Source organism: Nanorana parkeri, unplaced genomic scaffold (genome assembly GCF_000935625.1).
Source record: "Nanorana parkeri isolate BGI_ZX_2015 unplaced genomic scaffold, ASM93562v1 scaffold280, whole genome shotgun sequence".
Taxonomy (NCBI): Eukaryota; Metazoa; Chordata; class Amphibia; order Anura; family Dicroglossidae; genus Nanorana; species Nanorana parkeri.
In genome coordinates, this window is record NW_017306548.1 from 1,482,515 (window position 1) to 1,509,828 (window position 27,314).

The window sequence follows — 27,314 nt, forward strand, 5'->3', positions numbered from 1 at the left end:
GAGAATTGTGATCACTTGGTAAGGGAAGGCTCTTATGATGATCCAATGTTTTTAATAATTGAAATCAGTTACCAGGAAAAGCAAATCCACCATTTTGACTTTTCTTGTTGTAGGGCAGCCACCTCCTCTGATGGCACCACTGTAACCCAAGACAGAGTATTGGGTTACAGTGCACTGAGCACACTGAGGGCTTGTTCACACCAAAAGCGTGTGCGTTCCAGAGCGGTAGCTGCTGGAACACACCACGATCGTTTAGGAAACATCCACCGCGATCGGGGGCGTGGCGGTGCATGGCGCGGCGATGCATTGAATTCAATGGCACCGCTTCCACGCCAGCCCACAGTGCGATCGGACACGTGGCTAGACTTTGCCAGGGTTCCGTTCCACGGCAAGCAAAAATTAGAGCAAGCCCTACTTTTTGCGTTTCTTTCGGTGTGAACAAGCACTTCGAATAGTACAAAATTATGTTATTGATGTGTAAACATTATGGTCAAAAAAAAGAAAAATGTTGTTACCGTTTGACCATAATGTTCAACCTTCAATGAAGGCGTTTTGGACCAAGATCCTCAGTGTGCCGTGACACTCTGTCTGGGTTTGAATTTCCAGAGACTAAAGGTGCCCCTACACCCTACGACCATCGGAAGACTTTTGTCGATGGTCGTAAGCTTATTAAAAGCTCGTACAATCTGCCCATCTTGGATAGGCAAATCGTACTTGCGATCATCGAGGGGCGGGCTTCCGCTATCTGCCCCGAGGGGCGGGCTTCCGCTGACTGCAAACGGGCAGTTGTCGAACAAGCAGGCCACTAACCCGCCAAGAATCGTACGATTCTCAGCGGGTTTTCAAGCCTGCTTGGTCGACGGAAGACGTGTGACCGTACAGTAGAAACGGTCACACACCTTCCATACACTGTATGATTATCGTACGATCGCAGGATTTCCCGTACAGAATCGCACAGTGTATGGGCACCTTTAGACAAGATTTTCAACTCAGTTGCTTAAAAGACCAAAATTGCTCAACTACAAATTGAATGAACTTTTCGGAAGTTCATGTCTAGTGACACGCAATTTTTGATAATGTAGGCATCAGTGTAACCTAAGGTTGCTATCTCTAATCTGTGTCCCTCAATCGAGAAAAGTTTTGTCTTTAGATGCATACTATTGATTAGCTTAATGTTGTCATCAATGCATGCCCATGTTTGGATAACCTTGTTTCTATAAAGCCTGGAGGTACTAGTTCCAATCAGAGTCCGCTCGATGCTCCACTTAAAACAGCAGGATACAGCCTCATTCACACAGCTAAAATGTCGGCCCGTACAGATCGATGGGGCGTGCATGGCCGTTCCTGGAAAGGACAGGTGCTGCGTGTGATTGTACGCAGCAGCCTGTTATTCCCTATGGGAGGATGCGTCCATACGCTCGCACAAACTGCATATCCGTGCTCGGCCGCAGACAGGATCCATCCCATCTGTGTACGGGTACGGATACAAGCACGGATGAGCGTAAAGCCGCGTTCTCCCATAGAGAAGAACAGGCTGCTGCGTACAAATCACACGCAGCACCTGTCCTTCCTGGGAACGACCCGATACGACCGTGAACACCGCATGGATCTGTACGGGCCGACATTTAGCCGTGTGAATGAGGCCTAAAACCGGATCCACAGCCTTGCAGCTCTCTAGACTGGGCAATCCTTAGACCAGGGATCTCAAACCACCAGCCCTCCAGCTGTGGTGGAACTACAAATCCCATGAGGCATTGCAAGATTCTCACAGCCACAGACATGACTCCCGAAGAGATGCATCATGGGATTTGTAGTTTCAGCACAGCTGGAGGGCCGGAGGTTTGAGATCCCTGCCTTAGACAATAGTCACTGGGTGGCTCCAAAGGGGAGGTTACACCCTAGAAAACACATACACCATTATGCACATTTGAGGCAATCACATTCTGCTGCTTCAATTGGGAAGTTGGACAGGCCTATAGATTCGAGAGGGATTGACTCCAATGGATTTTATGTTGTAGACTCCTGTCAAGGTTTGCAAGTGCATATAATTGTGAGTAATACAAGGGAAGGAGGAGTTTTCACAATGCTTGTTATTTTATAGCAGAACCTTCTTTAGATATACATTTTTACATGGAGGCACACAAGAGCCCATTGAATCGCTAAAGCTGGCCACACCTATAGATTATCTGCAGATTATCTATGGTCAGATGGATAAACTGCAACAGATTCCTCCATCTACGCTAAACTGTGTGTATGGAGGAATCTCCCACTGGGCCGAGCTTCAGTATCTTGCTAGTCGGCCCCGCTGGCTCTCAAAATACCTGAACAATGCCTGCATCCAATCAGATTGTTCAGGTATTGGGGCAGCCAGCGGGCCGACTAGTAAGATACTGAAGCTTGGCCCAGTGGGAGATTCATCCATTCACACAGTTTAGCGTAGACGGAGGAATCTGTTGCACTTTCCCCATCTGACCATAGAAAATCTGCAGAAAATCTATAGGTGTGCGGCCAGCTTAAGGCAAGGCCCAGTGATGCTGGGCATTCGCTTGCGTCAAAGATTCTGCCCTCCCCACACAGGTCAATGGGAACATGAATTCCAAATGGTCTCAGAAGCATCTCTAAAAGCATGCTGCCTTACTCATGTATTTCAATGTCTCCCACCACCCTGGTTCTCATTCCATTCACCCATTAACACTAGCTCCTAAATCATTCTGTACAGGAGATTGGTCTTGAACACAGCTTACTGAATAGAACAATTCATCTTGTGGTCTTAACACTTCACAGGATTTGCTTGAACCGCCATTTTCTGAAACACTAATCTCAGCTCAATGGCAACTCCCTCGTCTGACTGTATTCTGATCTTACAAAAGGTTCAGTAGAGAATGGAAAAATGAAGCATTGAAAACAAAAACACAAAGCTTTAATAAAATGAATTTGGGCATTTTACATCATCTTTTACTTAGCCTTTAACATGAGGTACAAAAATTTATTGTTATAAATAACATTAACAAAAATATATAAAAGAATGTGCAGGATGTTTTCCCAAGAAGGGGGAGAAAAAAAACCTCATTAGACACCCGATTCCTTAAAGTGTCACTCCGGCCAAACTATTTTCAGTTTAAGGTACAGCGGGGAAGGTTGCTAATGTCATGTTTTTACCGCCATTTGAGTCTTCCTCACTTCCTGTCACAACCTTGTTACCAGGACGCAAGGAAAAAACACCATGTTACAAAAACACAACAAAAAACAAAACACATTAGTAAGGGCGATACTAGACCATTAGCTTTTAACTCCCCACTGAATGACACGGGACAGGATATAGCAGGAATTCTCCTGAATGGGGCCAAACACCTCACTAAAAGCCTGATGGAATCTTACCCCTTTCCTACTCTGTCCAGAACTTCATTTTGGTCTGGAACATTTTGAACTAGGTTTACCAGCAGAGTGAGTTTTAAAAAAAACATTACGTGATTCTGCCTCAATCACGGGTGCAAAGTCTTCTCAGTGTGACCACAATGCAAGGCACTAAAAAGAAAAATATCAATTTCCTAAAGACATCCAAAAACTTCACAACCAACTTACAAGTTGAACTGTTGATCCAGTGTTAAAAAGGACTTGTATTTACTACAGAAAACATCCAAGAGCTGCTCAAATACCAAAATAAAGGGGGGGGGGGGGGTTAAAAACAAAATGGCATGTGTAGAAAACAAAATTTATAGCAACTGAAAATTCAAAGCTACATCTTGAGTAGTGGGGCTAATATCAGTTTTAAAAGTTTGAACCTGACCACAGAAGCCAAGATTAAAAGGTAAAGTCTTTGCAGGATGGACAGACGAAGGCACACGGCTTAAACCTCTTCTTGACATCTTAAAAAGGTTAAACAAGGCTGATCCAGTCCAAAGATTACAGCTTGTAGCAGGCACTGAGCTTGTGGGGTCTAGTAGTCTTTTGTGGCATGAGGCCAACAATGTGCTAAGGACTGTGTCGAGAGCTCTAAAGAATATTACATGCCGGCGGCCATATATACAAAATAAGGCATACGTTCTTCAGTACTTGCTAAGCACAAAATCAAAATTGACCAGTGTGGGTTTGTGTTTAAGGCGATGGGTTACGAGTTCCATTTGGACAGATCACAACTGCCCGCCCTGAGACCTTAATCGTCTTCTCCTCCGTACATATCTGCCAGCTTCCGGAAGCGGGGCCCCCAGTTGTTCAAGCAGTCATAGTCCTGGTCAAGGTCGGAATTGGAGGAGTTCAGAGAACTGAGGGAAGCAGCCTCTGACCCGCTGCCTTCGTAATCAAAGACGAGGAGAGAGTCGTAGGGTGGAGCGGTGGGGTCATTATCTGCGGCGATCAGATTCTGAAAGAAACAACGACAAATTAGACTAATAAAAACGGAAGTTGGCTTTAACGATAATTTGCAATTGTGCGTCAAAGGCTGCAAATATCTAATGGGCAGCAGAAATAGAATGAGGCTTCCAGGAGACAGGAGAACATTAAGCTCGGAATGTTCTGTCAGCTTCTTCAGAGGTAATTTTTGCTGTTAATGAGGCAGAGAATCCATTAAGCAGTTTCCAGTCATAAGCAGCCCTGGACATCTCCCTGTAATGTCCACCCAGAGGAAATGGAAATTTAACCCTTGAATACCAGGTCCAGTTATGTGTACTAAAGTCTTTAAATCCAGTGTGTAAAGATTGGACCATTCAATGTTAAAGAGGGGGGTTTAAAACAGTTTCCGCCGTGCCTCTAAAGTGCAACCTCCATGCCGTTTCTTTATACGCACACTATTAAGTGCTTTTGCCGTGTGATACCCAACAGTATTTCCTGTGAGCAAGAGAGACCATGGATATAACTACCTTTGTTTAATCTGCCACCCATCACCCCAGAGCAAAGTGATTGTCTTTCTAAAGTACACCCCATCCTACTTATACCCACCTCTCCTCTACTGCACGCCACTTCATTCTCTCCTCAGGCGATAGTGGTCAAAGATGGCAAATGGCCAGTATCTTGTGGCAGCTCAGACAAATGCAGTAGCAGAGGAGCATGGCAAAAGAAGGTGGGTCAAGGGTGGGCTTTAAAGATACTGTCACTAACTTACAAATTGCCCCACAGAAAATAGTATATTTCAAATGCTTACTTGCAGTGTCTTCCTTCCCATCAACAATTTTTTATTTTTTATTCAACTGCAATTTGCCTTTGAACTTGCTAGGGAATCCAACCATTCCATGAACAGTCACTTGCCTAGCACAGGCCCAGTTCCCACCCTTTGAAAGTCATAGACCTGCCCTCCTCTTCTGTGAGTGTCTGATTACTGTCCGTGCTGGAGGCTTTTACACGTACATATGCATAAAAAAAGATTAAATGCACAAATATCCTCATGGGAAGATTGTTGTTTGAATAAATCCTGTGACAGGGTGCCTTTTAAAGACAGAAGACTGTCACTTTGCTCTGAACAAAGAATGTGGCAGACGCGGTAAACAATACTGTTACAAGAGTGCAAGCACAAAGTGCATTGATATACTTAAATTACAATTGTGCATCCCTTCCAACAGTGCACATGTAAATAGCAACTGACCTATGCAACAATGCCTGGGTATGGCCATAAGTCACAGAAACACTGAACACTGCCTTGTAGGATGCAGGTAGGGGTGTACCTACGTTACCCCGATCTGGACACCCATGTATGCGGACACTAAGAGGGTTGCTTAACAGGGATCCACAGGGAAACAAAACTTGTTACATCACCTTATACAAGGTGCGCTGGCATTCCCAAGGTCCATAATCAGGACCCATCTGGTGTTCAAGAATCAGCTAGCTCAAGCTAACAGATATTCTCAAGCGCCGCTGAATCAAGAGGTGAGCATTTCACCTCTGCAAATACCTTTAGAAAGCCATGTGTCTATACAATTACGGCAAAGCAGTGCAGCTGCTTTGCTTCAAAGAATAACTCACCTCATCAATAAAGTTCCCGATTTCATTGGGGTTTGATGGCCGTGGTCTGTAGTGTGGTGCCGGCATCAAAGTGGGGACCACGTCGTTCCTCATGACGTCAGGTCGAGCATCTAGGCCTCGGTGGAGCTGACTCAGATCATAGTCCTAAAAAAAATAATTTGAAAAATCTTTGTACCAATGTAAAAAAACTTGTTTTTGTAGTAAGATCTTCCATACCCTCAAATATTTAACAGCAATCCTTTGTATAGCTTGATCAACCTACCTGATCTTCCTCACCACCACCCTCTTCTCCATAGTAAAATATATTGTCCCTGGTATCCTCTTCTGGGAGCAGTAAGGGTTCCTTCACCACCTTCTTCCTCTTCAAGAACAGCAGCAACAGTAGAATGAGAACTGCAATGGAAGCAAAGTATTAACAATCTGCTCAGGTGCATGAACATAAAAGTGTGCTGCCAGGACCAACTTATTCTGATAAAACACAGAACTGAAAAAGAATCTGCATCTCTTTAGACCTACCACAGTGATCAAGAGGTTAATGAATGCAACAAGAAAAGGCAACAGCACTAAAGGGTATGTTACTGGCATAAAACATAACTAGTGCTGCTTGCGGAATCTGTCATACAGGTGACTTGATCTGTAATTGCACTGAACAAAGTGGCCCAGTCATGAGGGAGGTACAGGGACATCCATAGCATGCCTCAAACATTGATTCTGTCTGTCCAGCCATTACTGGGAATCACAGACCCCAAAAATAGCATGCTGTAAATGAATGTCAGAATACCTCATCTTTAATTGTTAGGAGAGACTATACTAAAAAGTACATTTCCACTTCTGCAGCCAAAATTGGTATAACACCTATTTTATATTACATGTTCCCATTCACATAGTATACATGAAAAAAAACGAAAAAGGACCATGAACTTATAGTAGAACTGTTCCCCGGACTGTCCCCTTTAAATAGCTGACATCAGCGGCTCACAAGCCGCAGATGACCACTATCAACAAAAATACCGGGCGCACTGATAGTGATTTTAGTGTGCTTTATCAATTGAATTGCGTATTTTTATCTGTTTAAAAAAGGAGAACTATGAGGTGAGTGCTTTTCACTCATCCTCATAGTTCGAGCCGACATGTGATAATTAAACTGTCACATGTCGGCTCAATAGATCGGGAAGCGAGCGAACACATACCATCGCTGGCTCAGGTCCCTGCAGAGAGCCGCGACCGTCACTCACGGATCCCTGCAGGGATCCCCCCTCCCCTCCAGCGCTGACTGACGGAACGGATGGGTGAGGGGGCGGGTACAGCTGGCTCTGCCTCTAGATAGGCAGAGCCAGCTGTCAATCACGCAGATGGGTGGATCAACAGTAATGACGGGATCCGTCTCGGCTGCTGCAGTCTCAGTATACCGTGAGCTGTAGCTCTGGTATACTGAGCTTTGGGTCACGGGAGGACGCTAGTTTGTATTCTCCCGTGACCCTTAGGAGAACTATGGGAAAAAACACTGACCCCATAGTTCTCCAATATTAATTTGAGAAACACTTGCGCAATTATCGCAGGGCCTACAAAATTTAGTAGCACCCTCTTTTTATTCTACCGGGCCTGCGCTTTCAGAAAATATGGTTTGGGGGGTCTTTTACAAACCGTAGCAACGCAGCAGTTGAAAATCAATGGGCAAAATTGCAAAAATGGAGTGGCCAGCTGAGGTGCAAAATGTTAGAGGGTTTGGCAGCGAAAGGGTTAACTTGGGTAAGGGTATTAAGGGTTAACATTTTTTCACATGCAAGGAGGGGCTGTGATGAGTGAGGGGTCTTGTCCATTCTGAGCTGGCTTGTCAATTGTATGTTAATGAAGCTCAGCAGATAAAAACACAATCCTCAAATTCTAGTCCCAAGTCTTTCTATTTAGGACAGACCAATGAAAGTTCCAAGACAGACCTGGAATCAGCCATCTTGCCTTTTAGATGTTTTATCAGGCAAGATTTTTTTTAAAAAATAAGTTAATTTTCAGTGTGCTGTGTGAATAGGGACAGAGGGGTTTTCCTAAATTTGACTGCAAAAGTGGAAATACACTTTTACCTTTACAGGAAGTCAAGAGTTGCATTCACCATCAGCTGCCTCGTCTATTAGGAATTGTGACATGCTGTCTTTGCAGAAGATATTTGCTAAATAATTTATTTATCACATGTTCAGTTCAAATTGCCCTGGCTTGCTTTTAAAATAATAAGTCAGGCAGCCAGCTCATTTTAGGGACCCCAAAATCAAAATGAGTACCAAACAATGTTATATTCAATACACAAGGGCAATCTTTAAAGCTATTTGTCAGCTTTTGATTACAAAAAACTGGTTGATTGCATGAAGGCAGCCGATCAATAATACCAATTATCGGCAATAGGCTGTCTCCAGTCCATAGTATTCACTACTTTCCATAATCCTGACAAGGCAAGAAAAGGAATAAACTAAAAATCAATGTAGTCGGAACTTACTTAGCAGAGCTAGAATGGATCCAAGAATGACCAAGATCACAGGCAGATCGACCCCTGCAATGATTTTGTCGTAATTACAGTTGACAGCCTTCCCTTCACAGTTGCAGATCGTTGCGTTTACCACCGTGAGTTGGGCTCGCTTCTGAGCATCGTATAAACGAACGTACAAGATATAGTCCCCAGTCTTCAGCTCTTCTTTGGGAACGAGAGTCATGGAAGCTAACAGACAAAATAAAATGGTTAATGCTTCATACTTACAACACTCAGTGTTACACACACGCATTTGACTAGCAGGTAGCAATAAATGGCCAGCAGCAGAACTTGATATAGATTAAAGCAAAGGAGCACTGAAGTCCTAGGCTCAACGTAAAACATACAACTGTGGGTGGCAGCAGGAAACTATACAAACTTGGGGGAGAACATAAAATCCCCAAGTAGACATCCAGTTACACACCCAGCTACACAAGTTTGTGTGTTTGTTCCACAGTCCAAGCACATACTGAATCTAGTTGGTGATCACATACAAGTCTTGACATAATGGTACAGACGTTTGACTGTAAGCTACAAGCCAGGGAGTGATTGCATTATTTGGGACATCACCCCCTTGAAGGTCAATTCTAGCCAAAACTTTATTTGTACTGGAGTGTAAAAAAACAGAAGTCTTTTTGCAGACGAAACAAATGAATTCATTTGTTTCGTCAAAGGAAACACATTATGTGGTTTTGGACTCAGAGGCAACGAGCCTCCGAATCTGAAACGGCACACTGAAACTGCAGAACAAGTGGTGGCCAACTGGAGTAGATCGTGGTAGTAGTCTGCCGTTCTGGAGTAGATCTTGGTTTACAGCAAGATGGAGGTGCCCCCATGTTTGAGCGCCGCCATCTTGGTGTAGACCTAGATCTACTCCAAAATGGCTGCGCAGAACATGCCAGCCGCCGCTCGTTCAGCGCACGACGTCACAGTCATACACCCTGCCTCTAAGATGGCGGCGGGCATGCACAAGAACATGCTAGTGGCCAATATGGCCGCTGGCGTGTTCTGAAAACGAATTCCTGCATGCCCGAATATCGTTGTAGTATATTCGGGCATATATTAAATTGGTTATATCAGATTCGGACTAACCGCCAAATCAACTGATTTTTGTTTGTCCGCATCCACATGTCTATAGCCCATGTTCCCCATTGGGAACATTTACCCATGCTTCATGTACTGTTTAAAGTTGTGCGTGTCACTTTTGAAAGATGCAGAGAGCAATAAACGGACAAACGCTTCCGCAATGTACTTAACGTGCTTTCGTTGCCATTTCTGTCCCCTTTAGAGATGTCCCATCACTTCCTGTCATTAGTGCAAATGCTGAGACAGACCTCACAAACTTAGATTATAACCTTTTTACCCACCACCCCCAAACAAGTTTTGCTGGGGTTGGATTTTAAGAAGCATCAGCAACAAGCTTATTTTCAGTTTATTTCCATGTACACAAATTACCTGTTCCTTTCATCTCAGCCGCCCAGGTGAGTTCAGATCCATGGGTCAGCTCTACATCATAGGGATAGGTGTTTGGAGGAAGGTCAGCATCACTAACTGTCAGCTCAAAGGGCTCTGGGTTCCGGCTGCACATTGTGAAGGCTCGTGGACTGGGGGCAGGACCATTGTCATTCACATCAAGCACCTGCAAGATGAGTGTACCGGTGCCAGTGGCAAATGGAATACCTGTTGGAACAGAGAAACAATTACAGGTAGGAGATATTTCTGCAGCAGAAAAAAAAAAAAGTATGGAAATGGCTACAAAAAAGGGAAAAAAAAAAAAGTAAAAATTCTCTACAAAGACAACAAAGGAAAGTCATGAGGCTCTCCTACGACTCAGAAAAATCTATTTCTAATGGACTTCTGAGCTCTTTATTGCCATAGTTCAACCCAGGGAATTATGTCATCCTCTGATTCAAGTAAATGGCAATTGGCCTATGCCTAGCCAAGGACAACAGATTTATATAGAGCGTCAACCTTTTACATCTCTGCAATACATGAACTTTTTCCTATCCCATTTAAATGCTTTTAAATATGCTGCACTTCAGAAAAATAACCTGATATGCTAGAAAAATAGGGTGCTCCCACCTTCCTCTTTGGGATAACTGGGTATTCTTGGCTCTGAATTTCAAAGCATGTGGTGTCAGCCCTGCCTATTTTATTTCTGATGCATTACAAAGAACAGTGCTGTTATCTCCCTCCTCTCCCTACATTCTCCATAATCCTACTTGTACACCGGTTCAAAGCACAGAAGTTCAAGATTTATGACAGGTTTTTGCACTTCTAGAACAAATGTACTAAAAAACATTAATATTTAGCAGATCAAAAAGGCAGCAAGATAGAGATTTTTTTTTTTTAGGGTTTACACATACATGTTTAAACCCTCACAAATCCTGTGTGCTGAAGACCAAGAAAACTCACTGCTAAGCATCAGACTGGGAATCCCATTGTGTGCCAAAGTTTAACTATAAGGCTCTGTTCAAAGCTAGGCGTATCGAATATGCGTGTTTGTCGCGCGTTTCGTGACACGCGTTACCACGATTTGCGGTAAAAAAACATGCGACAAAAGCGCGTTTCCGAGGGCTACTTGGCTGTATCCCAAAGGAAACTCGCGAAAAAAACTCCGCAAAGAAGCTCATGTACCTTTTTAGGCGTAGGCCGTTTTGTAGCGCGTTCAGACGGGCTGAAATATGGCAAGGTGTGAACCATACCCATAGAAAACAATGAGATTTTCATGTTTGAGCATTTTGTAGAGCGTTCGTAGAGCGTTGAACGCGCTACAAAACACACAGGTGTGAACCAAGCCTTAAGTAGGACATTTACAAAGGAATTGAAAATTTACTGTATGTACTCCGAGGTTAGAAGTAGACTCTTACCATCATCAATCACCATCATAATGATTGTGTAAGTGTTATTCTTGACATAGTCCGATTCTCTGTCCAGGTTGCCGTTGCCAGTGACAATGCCCGTGTCTTCATTCACAGAAACCCACTTAGCTGGATCATTCCCAATTTTGTACCTAAATAAAAGTGGGGAAAGAATTTAAGTAAATCAGAAAGGAGAAAATGACTAAGAGGGCCAAGGCACATTGCTGTCTTTTAAGGAAAGAAGTGGAAAATGAGGCACCAGAGCAAGACAATTTTATGGTGTTTAGGTAAAAGGGACCCCATTACATTTGTACCCTACTGCTTAGAGTGGGCAGCTAAATAAAAACGACAAACACTTCTGTTAAGTGCTGGTCACATCATTTGTTACTGTGATCTGATTTGACAGAGGGGTGTAAGGTTTTGTGTAACCATTTCAGCTCACCCATGTTCCATTTATCCACGGCAATACTTGAGACCTGTCAACCCGCCCATGCAAGGCAAAGTGACAGTATGTGTTTAAAGGGCCCCCATTTTCAAAAGGGCAACAATCCAAACTAGCCTAAATGCTCCTCTGCAACTGGCTCAGAAATGCCTGGTCTTTATGATCCAGACGAAGGGGAGATATCACTTGTTCAGCGAGGCCTAGCAATTGGCTTCTAGACCCAAGTCACAGAGGAGGTGGCCAAATCTTCATTCATACCCGGTAATTCCCGGTACTGCTAGGTATTGTCACCAGCTGTGGAGGAGGAAACTGCAGCAGAGGAGCACTTTGGAGTATAATAGGGTTAGGGGATGTTCTTTGCATGGGCAAGGTGGCAGTGTCTCAGACACTTGGAGACATGTACTCCAATGTTAGAGGACAAGCTCCTTTAAGGTTTTATAATGGAGCCAAACTTAGGTTTGCAAGCAGAAAATGCTGGTCAACCTAGTCCTGGTTTTAAAAATAAACCTGCAAATTCCATCATACTCAAGTGTTTTAAAGCCATCAGGAGCATGTATGATTCAACATCTCATCATTGTTGGAAATTAGTTATATTGGAAGAAGGGAGCTACACAGCCTGCTCAGTCTCCTGACAACCCATGGAGCAAAACTCGCCAGGGCAACCGGCTACTAACTTGTCAGTTTCCCTCACAGATGACTCAAGTCTGTTAGCTGGAAATTTGACTTAACAGCATAGAAAGAAGGATAATTATCTGGTAACCGATTCATGTCCTAATCAGTATACAAGATTTTTGCCGATTGCATTTTTAAACTGTAAAGGAATAGAGCCGGTAAAACTGCATAATCATCACAATGACAAATCACGGCTTGAACTATCTTGCTTTGCATGTAATGAGTCTATCTCATATATTATTTTCACTTTTTAAGTTGCATTAGTGAAATAAATGAACTTTTGCACGATATTCTAATTATTAGAGTTTCACCTGTATATCCAGTCGGATTACAGAAAGTTGCAATATATGCAAGAACTTTGTATTGCTACAAAAGTTTAGTAGTCATTGTATATGGTTTTATGGTCATGCTTACCTGAGTTTCTGGTTCTGTTGCTTATCAGGGTCCTGAGCAACCAGCGCAATGATGTTCTTCCCAAGAGGAAGGTCTTCCGATACTGCCTCCCGGCTGACAGTAGGAACAAAGAACGGGGCCTCATTCACATCCTCCACGTTTACAGTGACTGTGGCCGTTGCTGTCGGCAGGGGGACAGTAAAAGGTTCCTCGTTCTCCGCGGTGATCTGCAGAACAAACTGCTTCCTGGTTTCAAAATCCAGACCCTATGGTAGAGAGGTGGAAAAACACAAGACGACATTACAGTTTGCTAGAAAAGTGGCATCAGCTGCTGGCTGTGTTTTTATATATTAAAACTGGTGGAGAAGTTGGAGGACCATGTCATTCAGGCTAGAATGTGGCTAGGATCTTGGACAGTAAGGGGAGGTCACCATGTGTCTAATTTACCAAAAAGTAAGTGGACAAAAAAATCTACAGCAAACATACCATAGTGATGGCAAAGTCGTCTGGTTCCTTGCATAATATGGAGGCAGAGGGAGGGTAACAAAATTTTGGAATGGCAAAACCAGAGAACGGTTTTTAGATTCAGACTCAAAACAAGCAAATTATGAAGATTGTGCACAGAATTTGTATTATATGTCAGCTATTCCAGTATGCTAGATGTAAAAATGCAGCATGAAGGGCACAGCAAGGTCACAGGCACGAGAGAGTCAGGTGGGAGTCAGAAGACAAGACTGCACAATGGTGATTTCTATCCAGAAAAAAACAGTTGTAAGCAGTCACTGTGTATAAGACCCCGAAACAAAAATGTCTAGTGCAAAAACAAATTTTAAAAGGAGGAGTTGTTAAAATCAATACATTAGCTTTCAACACCAGCTTGGTGCAGTTAGCTTTTTGGTACAAAGAGTAATGCTTTACCACAAGGACCCCTTTACAGGATGGATATAATAAAAGGAATACTAAACATGCTCTATACAAACATCTCAGTACCTTGGCTGTAGTAAGGATGCCATCGTTGGTAGCTGGGTCAGTAGTAATTGAGAAAAAGCTGGCATCGGCGCCCTTTATCTTGTAAACCGCTCGCCAAGCAGGAGTGTGGATTTCGTCATCATCTGTTACTGACAGTCTCTGAACTTCAAAGCCCACTTCGTTTTCAGGCACTTGGGCAGTGTACTGTGAGGAGAAAAAAAAAACCCATTAGAACCCAAGAACACAGTTTAATGGAATTTTACATACAACCTTCAACTAAACCTTTAAGTGATTTGGATGGCGTGGAAAACATTAGGTTTTCATTTTTCCTCACTTCCTTTTCCCAGTGACTGCACAGGAAGGGAAAAGGAAGAACTGTAGAGGGGATGGACATCACAAACCTAATAGATTCTCCGTTACCACTGTAAAACTAGTTTATGAAAAGGCCAAAAGAGTTAACATGCCAAGGATGAACGTTTTACATTACTCATTATGACGTGGAATATTGTTGGCTAGAATTACAAGCGACAGGAAATTACACAACTTGTTCTTAAGAGGGTCACCATTACAGCCAGGTAACCTCCATGTTTGTGATTAGGCCCCGATGAAGCAATTCTCAACTCATGCTGCAAGACACGTTCTGAAGCAATAACCGTATACAGAGCTCCAGCCTTGGAGCGTGTACAAAAACACAAGTCAGGAATAGTTGCTTCCATAATGGCTTAGGCAAGTGGGTTTTCTTTAGGACCAATTACATTTCATTCAAAATTTATATGCGCTTTTTGCTAGACTGAACCCCTAAAGTAGAATGCAACCCTTACCTTGGTCATCATTGGGGAAGCAGCATGTGACCATTAAACTTTATACAGATTAGGGTTGTGCCGAATGAGAATACCAATAGACTGATGTGCAAAGTGGGTACACCACAGCCTGCAAATGTTAGGTGCTGACAGAATATCGGGTTTATTTAATCAAGTGCAGGTTTGCCTTGCATCCTAAAGAGTATCTAAACCCCAGAACAAAATTATATTATATTGGGCAGCTTGCCAGTCTTTAGATGTGGTGGCTACATTGGTTTTCTCCAGCTACCCCCTTTCACGTGCTGATCATGTCAGTATTACTTCCTTTCCTAGGGTAACACCTACACAATGTACTATATCTATGAAGCAGCAGTGTTGTGACTCTAGACAAGGAAATGTTTTAGGACTACAGTCCACCTCCCCAACTCCTTACCATGGGGAGGTGATCGAACTCCAGAAGGGCCGATAGTAGTGCTTGAGATTTATGTGCAAAATTGTCAGCTCACTAGAGGAAGTTAGGACCTCACTGGATTTTTAGCAAGAACAGGTTTTCTTGCACTTAACATGCTTTTTAAATGGTATATTTAAACACACCAAAAGGAAGCAAAGAATAAAGGTTTATTGTAATGGTTTATATACATTTTAATAACTGCCTAAAAAGCACACGTCAAGTCCATTTAAATCTACTCCCACAATTTTTTTTTCAGATTGCTGGACCATACCCTTGAACCCCTTCTCTTACCTTGACAGGGTCAAACACAGGTGCATTATCATTGGAGTCTGTTATCTGGATTATAACAGTTGCAGTATTAGTCAGACCTGCCCCTTCCATATCTGCAGCTTGAAGTATCAGGGTATACTCTGGAACTTTCTGCAGAGAAAAAAACATTAAGACATCAGTGACCTGAAATTAAATGTAGTCACTCTTTGCTTGCAATGGCAGAGTAACAGTGAGGCCAAGGATGCATGGAAGTCCCTAGGCTCCACAACATTCAGTGGACGCCCAAGGCTGAGAAAGACCAACTTAATACATGCTCCGCAAACAAGGGGAATGCTCACCTCTCTATCCAATCCTGCTGCAATGACACTGATGAGCCCAGAGACACTGTTGATGGTAAAAAGTCCTGCTATTGGCTCCTCCGGAATTTGCTTTAGAATGGAATAAGCAAGTATAGCATTTGCTGTTGTAGGATCATCAGCATCAGTTGCAGATACATTCATCACAGGAGTACCTGGTGTAAAAGACAAACCGTAAGATGAAAATGCAAGACAGCGAACCCTTGCTTTAATACTCGCAAGTCCATTTATAAATGTTTTACCCAAAATACATACATTTTTCTAATTCTATTAAGGTAAAAAAAAAAGTGTAAATCCTGGGTAAAAACCTTCATATGAGAGTCCACTTTTATCTTACTATGCCAAGATAGCAACTTTACAGACCAGCATACTGGTTCCAGGTCTGACTCAAACCTTCGTGAACCCAGTGGGTTAGCATAACCCCCAACCATCTGAGGGGGAAGAGAAGGGAGGTACACCTTCCAGCACAATGTATTTAGGCAATGGACACATCCATGTTATGAAGACCATTAATTTATATTCCAAAAATGATTGGTTAAACCCAGAATTGTTTCTTCCCCACCATTACTTTATTATAGTGGCTTTTCAAAATCGCAAACAAGACAAGATGAGATAAAAGGTTTTAATGCATAACCCCACTTTCTATAGCTTTTTAGAATATCTTCATAGATATCTGTACATCCAACCAAAAAGAGGGACAGCTAAAAGAGAAAAGGGGGACAACCCCTTAAAAGGGACCGTTGAGATATGGATCAGTGTTCTAGCAGACAACTGCAATTATTCCCCTTCTAACGATGCTAGCCAAATATTTCCCTCTGGAAAGGTTTATTTCAATCCTTATGAATTACATTTGTCACGGAGAACACTCAGCAGGGAATGCCCATCTCACCTGGCTGGACGCCTTCCCTCACAGAGCCCCGGAATACTGCCTCTGTGAACTGGGGTCGGTTGTCATTCTGATCAATGACAACGACTGTAATATCCATTGGTTCTTCCACCTGCTGACCATTTTCAGAGACCGCATGAGATTGCAGCTGTAGCACAAAATATATATAAAAAGGAAGGTTACTCTTCAGTTGCAGAAATACTACAAGCATTGTGCTGTCACTATTTACTATCCACACATTGTAATTTAGCCCAGAGCAGAGGATACTCACCTTGTATGAAGCGTATTTCTCTCGATCCAATGGGCCCGTTACCTGCAGCCAGCCGGTCTCCTTCTCTATGGTAAACACACCCACGGGAGGAGTGTCTGCACCCTGTCCAGTGATGCTGTAGAAAATCTTCACATTTTTGTTGGATTTAATCTAGGTGTAAAAAAGCAAAAACAATCAAAAGCTTGTAAAGTCATTTTGACATCTACCATTTTATTTATCTTTCTTTGAGTGCTAAAATATTTGCGTTTGTCCCAAAACTGGGCCATCTAGTCAGTGCTGAATCAGGCCTCTAAATCAGACCTCAGGGTTAACCAGGACAAATAGAGGCAATCCCCAAGGGGAACAAAAGTGGTTCTAACCCTGCACCACCAACCTAAAAGGTTTTGGCTCTAAATAAACTTAAAAAACCTCTCCCAATGGGTGACCTGGACCAGTTCTGGTCAGAATAACAGCCCAAAAAAAAAAAGTTTGCCCACTATTCCCAAGCAGATCATGAATTTCATTTTTAATTCATTAAAAGACCAAGGCCACCATGGGAAAATTATAGTGAGACTTAATGACCTTCACTACCAAATTCAAAAGTAGCCTGACTCTTACCTGTACCAAGGGCCTTGGGAAAGTCCCCCTGGCATTTTCAGACACCTGGATGGGTGGGACGACCCAGTCCCTCTTCCTTCTCTTCAAGCCAGCCTGCTTCTCTGGGAAGATCAGCACCGAATGTCTGCCTTTACGATGGTTTTTCTGCACACAAAAGAATTAAGGTGTGAAAACGGAGTATCGAATTAAACTGCCCTGTACAAACTGGTATCCTGCAGGTTATCTTGGCGCTGCAGCCATGTCAGATGAAGCACCGCAGCACTACAGCAAAGTTAAAATCACCCAGGAACATGTAAAATTTGGGTACTTAAAACAAAAAGACAAACAGGATAAAATGTAAATGTAAAACTTTTTCTGCCAGTGCACCAACAATGAGTAAAGCCAATACCTCTTTAGATCTGTGTAGTCTCTTTATAGTAACAGTAGCAGAGTATTTATTTCCCTGTGCATCCCACGTTGTGACCGGGAACTTTATTTCATGCCCATGAAGCGCGACATGCCGTTTTGGGATCAAGCCGCCATCCTCCGTCACCAAGAATCGAGAGTCTCCCACATCATATCTGCTGTGTTTTCGTGCTGTGCAGTCAACAAAATCCACTGCAGGAAAGGGGGAGACAAAAACAAAACCAGCTTAAAACGGTGCACAATAATAGCAATAAAAAAAAGACTGAGCAATATTTTACTGTGCACCTCCAATAGCCATTCAAACGCAACCCACTGACAAGTGACTAGAAAGATTACACAAGTGTATTGTAGAAAAGATGTATGTGGCCAGTATCCTTGGTGAAAAGTGGATTAGCTTTAATCCTGAAGAAGCAGCCCTGGCTTCTTACAAGTCTTAGATATTTCAGAAGGAAGATCTCCATGCCATAATAGCCAAATATGTTCCTGTCCATCTGGGGTCCTGGATGTTCCTCTTGCTGGATTTTTTACTGTATATTGACAATGCGCCAAAGAGTGTGGACCCCCTCACATGGGCACAACAGACCCAGGAACCTAGCACAGATCGAGGCAACTCAGGTAGTTTAAAAAACATGCATACCACTGGCAGTGCATAGGTTGGGGTGGGGTGACATTGTGAGCCTTCTGGCAACATCCTTGCAAAGCCGAGGATCCCAAATTGTGTGAGTAGACACTTCTGCACTGGGCCAAGGGGCCTTTGTGCAATATTTAGTATACTTATTTAGTATACTCAGGATCTCTTCTGAAGGCCTAGACTACAGCCTGGCATAGACTGCACAGGCAGAAGCTGGGGTATAAGGCAAGTATATTTTTTCACGATTAGAAAATGTCTGAAAACATGAAGGGAAAAAAAAAAAAAAGAAATGACATGCGATACAAGTCTGTAGTCCTCCGTTCTAATCCGACTTCAAATCTTTGGTCACAAGAGGCCATCAGTGCATGCAATCATGACATAAGGTCTCACGGGCCATCCAAAATAAATAAACTTACACCGGTTGGAGTTTTATTGAGGATAGCAAATCATCCTCAAACCTGCATAGATTAAATGCACACTACGACTTGGACAGAGGGGGTCCAATAAGATACATATATTGGCACAATTAACCACCTTCCCCAGAAGTCAATAGTACAATTGTAGTTCTAAACACAGATGTATAAGCCACACACAGCAGACTTGTAAGTGATTTCTTCAAACAGTTTAAATGTAATACAAGTCACCTGTTTAGTCATTTGAATCATTCACAAAAAGCCCAGATGTATCAGCAATCACCACTTCAGGTGTCCAAACTGCATTCCTCAAGGGTAACTTCAGGTCGCCTCTGAAATGGTCATGGCCAATACTACATACACATCGGGGCTTTTTGTCAATGATCCGTGTAACTCATCCTGTGGCATTTGACCTATTCTTCCTTTCTGAACAAGTCTGCCATGAGTGGCTTATGCATGTGTCCATAACTACAACTGCACTATTTCTGTGGAAGGTGTGTTATAACTGTGTGGACTGCAATATTAGACTATTCGTGAATTACAATATACGTATATAGGTGTCTAGTTGGATCCCGCCTCTATTCAAAGAAGTCGTGGTGCATGTTCCATGATGCTATAGGATTTAACTCCAGATTGGGTGCAATACGTACCCTTACCTATGAAATGCTTCTCATTTGCAGGCAATGGGAAGCCCAATACACAGTTTACACCGTTACATGGGGATCAACTGCAAATACATCAATGAAGCGCCAACCGTGAAAGTTTTGGAAAAACGGAGACCTTGATACATCATGATTGCGTGACCCAGTTGCAATATTTATTACAGAATATTGGATGCCTTTGTGACCAACAACTTGGTCATTTTGGAATGGTGGACTATATATTGTTATGCTCTGGGCTGCAACGTTTATACAAAGTGGAAAGTCATATAGCCTCAAAGACATTAAAATTGACACATTGATATACTTTACTGAACTTTATATGTATACCACACATATCCATGTTTATTCAGAATTTAATGTTTTATGGGCATTGCTGAATACCCCTCTACAATAAAAAGGATATATCATTTTGTATTATTTCCCCACATGAAGTATAGAGATCCAGGAATTCCCTTTTCAGGCTTGTGCTCAGTTACTCAGTCTGAAGAAAATGAGGGTGTTGATTTTTAGATGGCAAGAGCTAGAAAACATTACAGAATATATAGATGTCCCACGTAGTACTATACAAGCAAGCATGATGGACATGATCCATAGTGTTTTATTCCTTTTACAGGTGAACTAAACAAGCCCAGCCAATTTAGTGTAAATCAGGATATAACACAATGACATCAGCTTGGCTAACATCTGAGCTGGCAACAGGAAATGTGTTAAGTTCAATCAGTGAACACATGTTTGGTAGGTACAGAGGGTGTGAAGCACACCATAAAATGGAGTACAACATACTAGTGTGAGTGCAACAAACGACATGGCCTCTGGGAACAGTCAGACATGACAACTGCAACATGAGGTCAAGTGCATTTTTATTGAACACATTTTGTGCTTTTACAGTAACGTCTACCTTAAAGTAATTGCTATGGCTTCCATATTTGACATGCTTGCTCTTCCCCATTTATTGAACAAGGCTTAGAAATTCAGACTACCCACAGCAGGGGTTTGGATTAACACAATGAGGATACATGAAACTGGTCTCCGACATGTACATCTAAAACATTGATAAGTCTAAATAGGCAAATGACGTAACCGATTATAAAAAAAAAAGAAAAAAGCATTCACTGGCACATGTCCATGAAGAGTGACTTGCTGTGGCTTTACAGACAGGCTGAACTGTTACAATAAGGAAGTCCCGGCAGGCCAGGTAATCACTGGATTCAATATCGACTTGCAGATTCTAGTATGCAAGATTTTATAACTGGCGTTCAGCTTGTTTGCTATGCGGAAGAAAAAACGCTGAACCATGACTGGTTGCTGTGTGAAAACTCAATTGCAAATACAACCAACGTCTAAGGAAAGCCAATTTACACCTAGGGTGCCACAAACAGTATCAAAAATGATATTTTGATGGGATTTATGGAGCAGATTTGATGACAGAACAAGTGTCTTGCCCACAGCAGTTGGGTGTCTGGGACCACCACATCAGAAGTGCAGTTTAGAGCCCCAACACAGGTTGAACATTCTGGGATCCTCCACGTACAGAAATCAAAATCACATGAGGCCAGTGCAGACATGAAACGCCTGGAGGGCCCAACAGCATAAAATCATTTGAAGCTCCGTGCACCCCTGGGAAATCTAACAATACCAGTGCTGACATAACAGTAATAATCTTGTAGAATGATAGAAGTGCTGCCAGCTGAGGTGGTGACGAGATCACACTGAATTGCACACCATGCAGCCGGTAAACCTGAAAAACTCAGCCGTCTACACAGGCACATAGCATGGATCAAGTTGTAAAGACAGACCCAGAGAGACTGAGCAGAGGGGCTGCATGACTGGGGGGAGGAATAGTCCCTGGAGAAGTGGTTAAAAATGGGAATTAGCTGATCTTACTTGATTGGAGGTTGGGTCAGGTGTCTGGGAGTGTTGGGACTGCAAGGGGCATTTTCCGGAAAGTCGACAGAGGAAGGTGGTCTCACCTGCCCTCCCTTTATTTTGAGGTTTGATGGTTGCAAAGTCCTTTATGTCAGGACAGCTTGGCGGGTTAGGGGGTCACACAAATGGGGGGCCATCAGCTGGTATGGGTGCTTTCCCCTGTTGGTGTCAGTATATGTCAGGGGGCCTGCCCCCTCGGAACTTGGGAGCAGTAACCGTCCTCGAGCTGGCTGGGGACAGGGGAGCAGTTTTTTTTTTTTTTTAGAAGAGGCGTTATTTGGGCACCCAAATACCCCTTCTCAGATCAAACAGTCATTAAGATTATTTGCATATTTTGTTTATTACTTTGGTTATGAACTTTGGTTTGGTTAATAAAAGGGCTGCTGTGGCCATTTAAATCCATGACGCGCAGTCTGTTTATTGTGGTTTTTAATAGATGGACGTAATCGACGAATCCATCACTCAAGACAGACCACAGGTTTCAAAAGTTATGGTATAGAATATGCTGAACCGGCCCTAAACAGTGACATGGGTAGACGACAAGAGCGGACAACCTGTGGAAAGGACATATTAGAACTTTAAGCCCATGAACCTGAAGATTACCATCGCCTGCCTTTATCAAATGCCTATAACCAGCTTCTGTTTATGGAGTGCAGGGGAAGCCCATGTACACAATATATACAGTCAGCCCCTGGTGGAATGTTCATGTTTTTAGTTCTCCTTTATAATAAGCCTTTATGTCCATTTGAACCTCATGTCGTCAGCAAGGACTTGAGATGGACAGCCCTTCTCCATGATCATAGGAGGAACGTTTATACTACCATCACCGTAAGGATCTATGATGGAAAGACATTGAACTGAATTTTACATCATTTATTGCCAAGCAAGAAGAGGGGGGGGGAAAAAACCCTTGACCGCTCCTAAATGACCAACTGATGAGGCACGTGCCCAGAATGAGCTGCTGAAAACACAGGAAGGCTTAGGAGTAGGTCAGCACCTCGGTATGGCTCCTTGCTGTAGAAAAGATATCTGAATAGGAGGTACAGGAAGATAGGTAAATAATGAAACCTCTATTCATGGCAAACAAAGGTCATACTGTGCAAACACACTGAAGCTTCAAACCAGCCAACCACCCCCCCCCCCCACCACATTAATTTGGTCTTGGCATGCGTTACAGAAAGCCCCAACCAACCCATCTTCAAAATACTAATTGCCTAACATTTCATTTTGCTCAATGAAGGCTACGCAGTCAAGCAGAACAAAGCAGCAGCACAGAGGTTGATCACAGGTTATGATTTACATTGTGCTGGTAGCACCACCAAGCTTCAGCTGTGGCCTGCAACAGAGGGCAGCAAGTATTGCACAGAATCATGCAACAAGATACTGCAGTCCAGTCAGAAGCATTAAACCTGGTAGCAATTAAAGAGTAGTCAGATTTAAAAATTTACAGATACTGGTGCAATGCGACTGGTTAGAAGCAGGTTCACCTCAATATGTAACACTTTAACAAGGGTAACATGTAAAAGTTGTAAAATGCCTTTTCAGGTTGGCATTATGCAGGGGTTCTTATCGTGGGGGTATACATACCTCTTGGGGGTATGGGAATGAATCTCTGAATAAATTAGAGAAACTGATATGGGATTCTCTGCATTATTGGACCTGCAATAGAGGACATGCAAGTAACTGTCAATAACCCATCTCCATTCTAGGTCATCGTTGCCAAAAAAAAACTGCAAAAATCTATTTGAAGCTAGTTTACATATCTGATTTTTTTTTGGTTTTATAAAATTATCATATGATTTTCCTTCAGCTGCATTGTTCCTAGCTATCCATATGTAAATGAAAGGCAAGGGAAAGGCATGAGGTGTAACTTTGTGCCATGTTCCCCATACTTGGACTAGCCTACCAGAGGATCCTCCAATAGGCCCTTCCTAAAAAATACAGAGCTGCTGCCATAGTCTGTAGCCGACAGCCTAGTGAGCTGTTACAAAGCCTGGCCATAGTCCTGCCTATAGCTGCCACATAAAGCCTGCCTGCCCTATCCTCTTCCCCCTCATAGTGGAACGGCTAGCTGCTGAAGCAGCAGGTATGAGCATCTGTTTGTGAAGGAATTGGGCCTGATCTGAGGTCTTCAGTATGCCATTTTTCACTTTTGCGCTGGTTATCTAAAACTGGCCGTACACTAGTAGATTTCTGAACGAACGTTCATATGAAAGATCTTCACTACCCGAATGTCAATCGAAATGGTTTGATTTTAACATTCGATTTTGGAATGATTTTCCCAAACTAAGACCACATTCAGTTAGAAATTTGTTCCCAGAATTTTTTTTCCATCCTGCTTTGACTTTTTTCATCCCTACGGTCTAAATTTGTCAATTTGACCCCATCAACTAATAGAAAGTCAAAGGAAAGTGCTTTTGAAAACCTAGAGTGTACGGCCAGCTTAATGCTTGTAGATGGATAGTTGATGTAGAAAAGGTTGCTAGCCTGCTTTTGCCAGACAAATACATTGAGTGTCTAATGGTAAAAAAGGATCGTTCCCCTGCATTGCGTTTTTAACTTTTAGGATCCCATTTTCAGCTGAGCATCAAATTCAGATGTTAATATATTCGTTGCAAGCTACTGCCATTCCAAATACATCCCCTGCCCCCAGTCTACTTTATGAGCAGCCTTACTGTAGGTTATTCTTTGGGTCCATTCATTCATCTCTGGACATTGGTAACCATTGCTCTTGTAAAACCTTTTTGCTTAAATAACTTAGACAGCGCATGGAAGAGAATCTAAACTTGGCCAGTTTAGTTTCATCATAACGATTGTGGACAAGTTTGATTATAAAGGCAGCATTGAAACTACCATAAGCCTGGCCACACCCCACATGAAAAAAAAAAACCCAAAACACATAAAAGGACAAGAAAATTTACCCCACGGCTTTGACTTTGAAGTGTGTAAATATAGTTTTTCTGTGAAGTGTGATTCTTTATTGCAGATGAGAATCAAGGATCTCTTTGTATGTTAACACGCACATTGTACACTTAGATGAAGGACCAGTAGAGTCCCATCTGCCAGAACACACAAGCCCAAAAATATATGGGGCATACCTGAGTGAAAAGAACCATCAAGTATAAGGGGGAAATTGACAACCATCCTGCAAATTCAGGAAATAGTTATTTGAACTAATACATATTGGAGGGGGAAAAAAACAATTTAGGGAAACCTTGACCAATTTTAGCAACTTTCCCTGACATAGGCCAATGGGATGTCTACATAAACTTTACCTCTTCCAAATGTAAAACACAAATGCCCAATAGGTTGACTTTGAAAAAAATCATAAGGAATGAAGGGAGTGCTGCCATTGTTGAGATGGGAACTGAATAAGGGAACAAACATTCTAGTAACCATCCTAAAAGGGGCACTCTGTGCTCCCAAGCCGCCCGCAATCTATACAACAGGCACCTCAAAAGGCCATGTCCTCAGTTCTTCACATCACACTGGGATTCTCAGAACCAGGGGCATAATTCCCTGGCCCATATCCTCCTGGAAATATACCTTTCCATTTACCAGTGAAGCCACCTGACATACTTAGTGATGATAAAAAGGAGCAGGATGAGGACAGCTTGGTAGATGAGAACTCCCATTTAATGTATATATTCTTATGCATGTCACATCTTGCTCTTGCACTGACAGATTGCACAGCCATTAGGAAATCTGACCATCTATGGCAGACACTATGCATAAAATGCAGCAAGCAGCTGAACTTCCATGCTTCCTCATGCCTAGTTACAAACATCCCATGTCTGATCTGTATCCAAATTTCCAAGCAAGATCTGCTGACCACTTGCCTGCAGGCAGACATGTGACACCAGCCCTGTAGCGGGTACAATAGGCACAATGAAACATTGATCTTGTGACGCACTGGGAGTGGGATGCTCAGTAATGACATAATCCAGCACTCAATGCCAACAAAAAGCCATAGAAGGGTACAATGCAGCATACGCTGTGTCCCGAGGAGAAATTTTATGAAAGCCTAATGGATGTTCCAATCTGCAGGGCTGACTTTCCCAAGCTGGAAGCAAAGCATGCATGATCCAACCAGCAGCCAAAATATGTCTTCTATAGATACAAAAATGTACACACGCATGTATAGCCTGCAAATCAAGACAAAATCCAGGTTCAAATCCTCAATGGCAGGATAAGGTACATTTTAAAATACTGCAATGGGATGAACAATCTACTGAGCATCTGCACAATCATTCAACAGTGGTACAGCAATGTGACATCCAACAGGGATCAAGAGTTTTAACATTTTTCTTGCAGCATGTTGGGAAAGGTCACATGAACAATACCGTAGACAAACTCTGGCTGTGTTCAGAATTGACCGGTCACCTTAAAGGGATCCAGAGCTTGGCCTCCACAGCTCATTTACTTCCACGTCCTTTTACTCTCCCAACGCTCCATTTATTGTCAGACTGCGACAGTGTGCAAGTCATGAATGGTCTTACACCATACATATATCGGAGACTAAAGGGAAGATACTGGAAGATTGCTTGCTCAAAAGTTAAAGGACCCCCTGGCTGTAAATGACACAACCTTAGTGTGACCTCAGCATATAGAGGTTCAGGAAGGTCTAAAGAAACACAACCGGCAGATTTTCCCACGATCTAAAGGGCACTTCAATCTAAAGGAAGCATTTTGTCCTATTGACATCAGTCATGCTACAGTAGTGGTCACAGGTATAATGTAATGGTAGCTACCATCTCGCAACCAAAGATAGATGGACACAGTCTAGGTGACTGGATTGGGGAGGGGGGTGCTTAATCAGCCATCTTATCTATAATCTACCTTCCTGGCTTTAAAAGCAAACGTTTACAGCTCTGCATTGAAACGCTAGAAGAGTTTTTAGATCCGGGTTACTCATTGAGCAGTCATCTCCTCTCCCCCCCACAAGCATAATGAGGCTGTTTGCATAGTTCCACACGAATAACCATATTACAGTAACAGAATTACAGGCCACAATACAAGTCCTGTTTGCTCTTCCAATGGCCAGTTCAAGCATCAAAGTAATTTAGTGTCAACGCCACCCCCCCCCCCTCATCTGTCGAGAGGGAGACGAGCCAGTATGTAGTAAAACAAATGGCACCTAATGACTTCATCTCAGCACCCTCCAATGTTTAGCAAAGAGGAGCTGACAAGGCCCTTTACCTCACACATTATTGATAACCGGAGAGAACATTTCCTGCTCCCACTGTGCTAAAGAGTTTCATCAAATACAGGCGTCTGGTATCACCCAATATACACCTACGGGAAGGACCCATCCCAGAGCTATAAATTCCTGCCTTCCTCCCATAGCACCTTCACCCAGTGCAATGTGCTTGGTCCATACACCCCTTCCATCAGCTTACCAGAGCAGCTGGCTGGACTGGAAACCCCATCAATACCTCGACGCGATACAACATGGAGATTGAGGACATTTCCACATTCAGTTACATAAAGCCTTAAAAGTATTAAACACTCAAAATGTTTTTCAATAATGAATCCGGAACATATCTACATTGCTCCGCAAAGTATTTATTTACATTTTTTGCCCAAGCACTTACTGCCATCATGTTTCCAAACCGCTCCAACTCTCATCCACCCCAAACCAGTCCTCTAGACCAGGGGTAGCCAACCAGTGGTCCTCCAGCTGTGGTGGAACTACAAATCCCATGAGGCATTGCAACATTCTCACAGCCACAGACGTGACTCTGAGTGAGATGCATCATGGGATTTGTAGTTTCACAGCTGGAGGACCACTGTTTGGCTACGCCTGCTCTAGACCGTGCCCGTCCCACTTCGGTTGGGAGTT

The 27,314-nt window shown here is 42.9% G+C and overlaps 1 protein-coding gene across 1 annotated transcript in view; it reads right to left on the minus strand.

Annotated features, from left to right (window-relative positions):
* Window positions 1-3,909: 3,909 nt before the first annotated feature.
* The window catches only part of LOC108787724 (blastomere cadherin-like), a 49,278-nt gene continuing 25,873 nt past the window's right edge, over window positions 3,910-27,314 (minus strand). Inside the window, exons 3-17 of the mRNA XM_018557340.1 lie at window positions 17,824-18,032; window positions 17,436-17,579; window positions 16,839-16,988; window positions 16,571-16,715; window positions 15,664-15,836; window positions 15,347-15,475; window positions 13,826-14,008; window positions 12,857-13,101; window positions 11,338-11,480; window positions 9,923-10,147; window positions 9,770-9,772; window positions 8,438-8,656; window positions 6,215-6,345; window positions 5,953-6,096; window positions 3,910-4,360 (exon numbers count right to left, since the gene is read on the minus strand). Of these exons, the coding sequence (XP_018412842.1) occupies window positions 4,154-4,360; window positions 5,953-6,096; window positions 6,215-6,345; window positions 8,438-8,656; window positions 9,770-9,772; window positions 9,923-10,147; window positions 11,338-11,480; window positions 12,857-13,101; window positions 13,826-14,008; window positions 15,347-15,475; window positions 15,664-15,836; window positions 16,571-16,715; window positions 16,839-16,988; window positions 17,436-17,579; window positions 17,824-18,032 (2,450 nt within the window). The 3' untranslated portion in view covers window positions 3,910-4,153. The remainder of the gene's footprint in view (window positions 4,361-5,952; window positions 6,097-6,214; window positions 6,346-8,437; window positions 8,657-9,769; window positions 9,773-9,922; window positions 10,148-11,337; window positions 11,481-12,856; window positions 13,102-13,825; window positions 14,009-15,346; window positions 15,476-15,663; window positions 15,837-16,570; window positions 16,716-16,838; window positions 16,989-17,435; window positions 17,580-17,823; window positions 18,033-27,314) is intronic.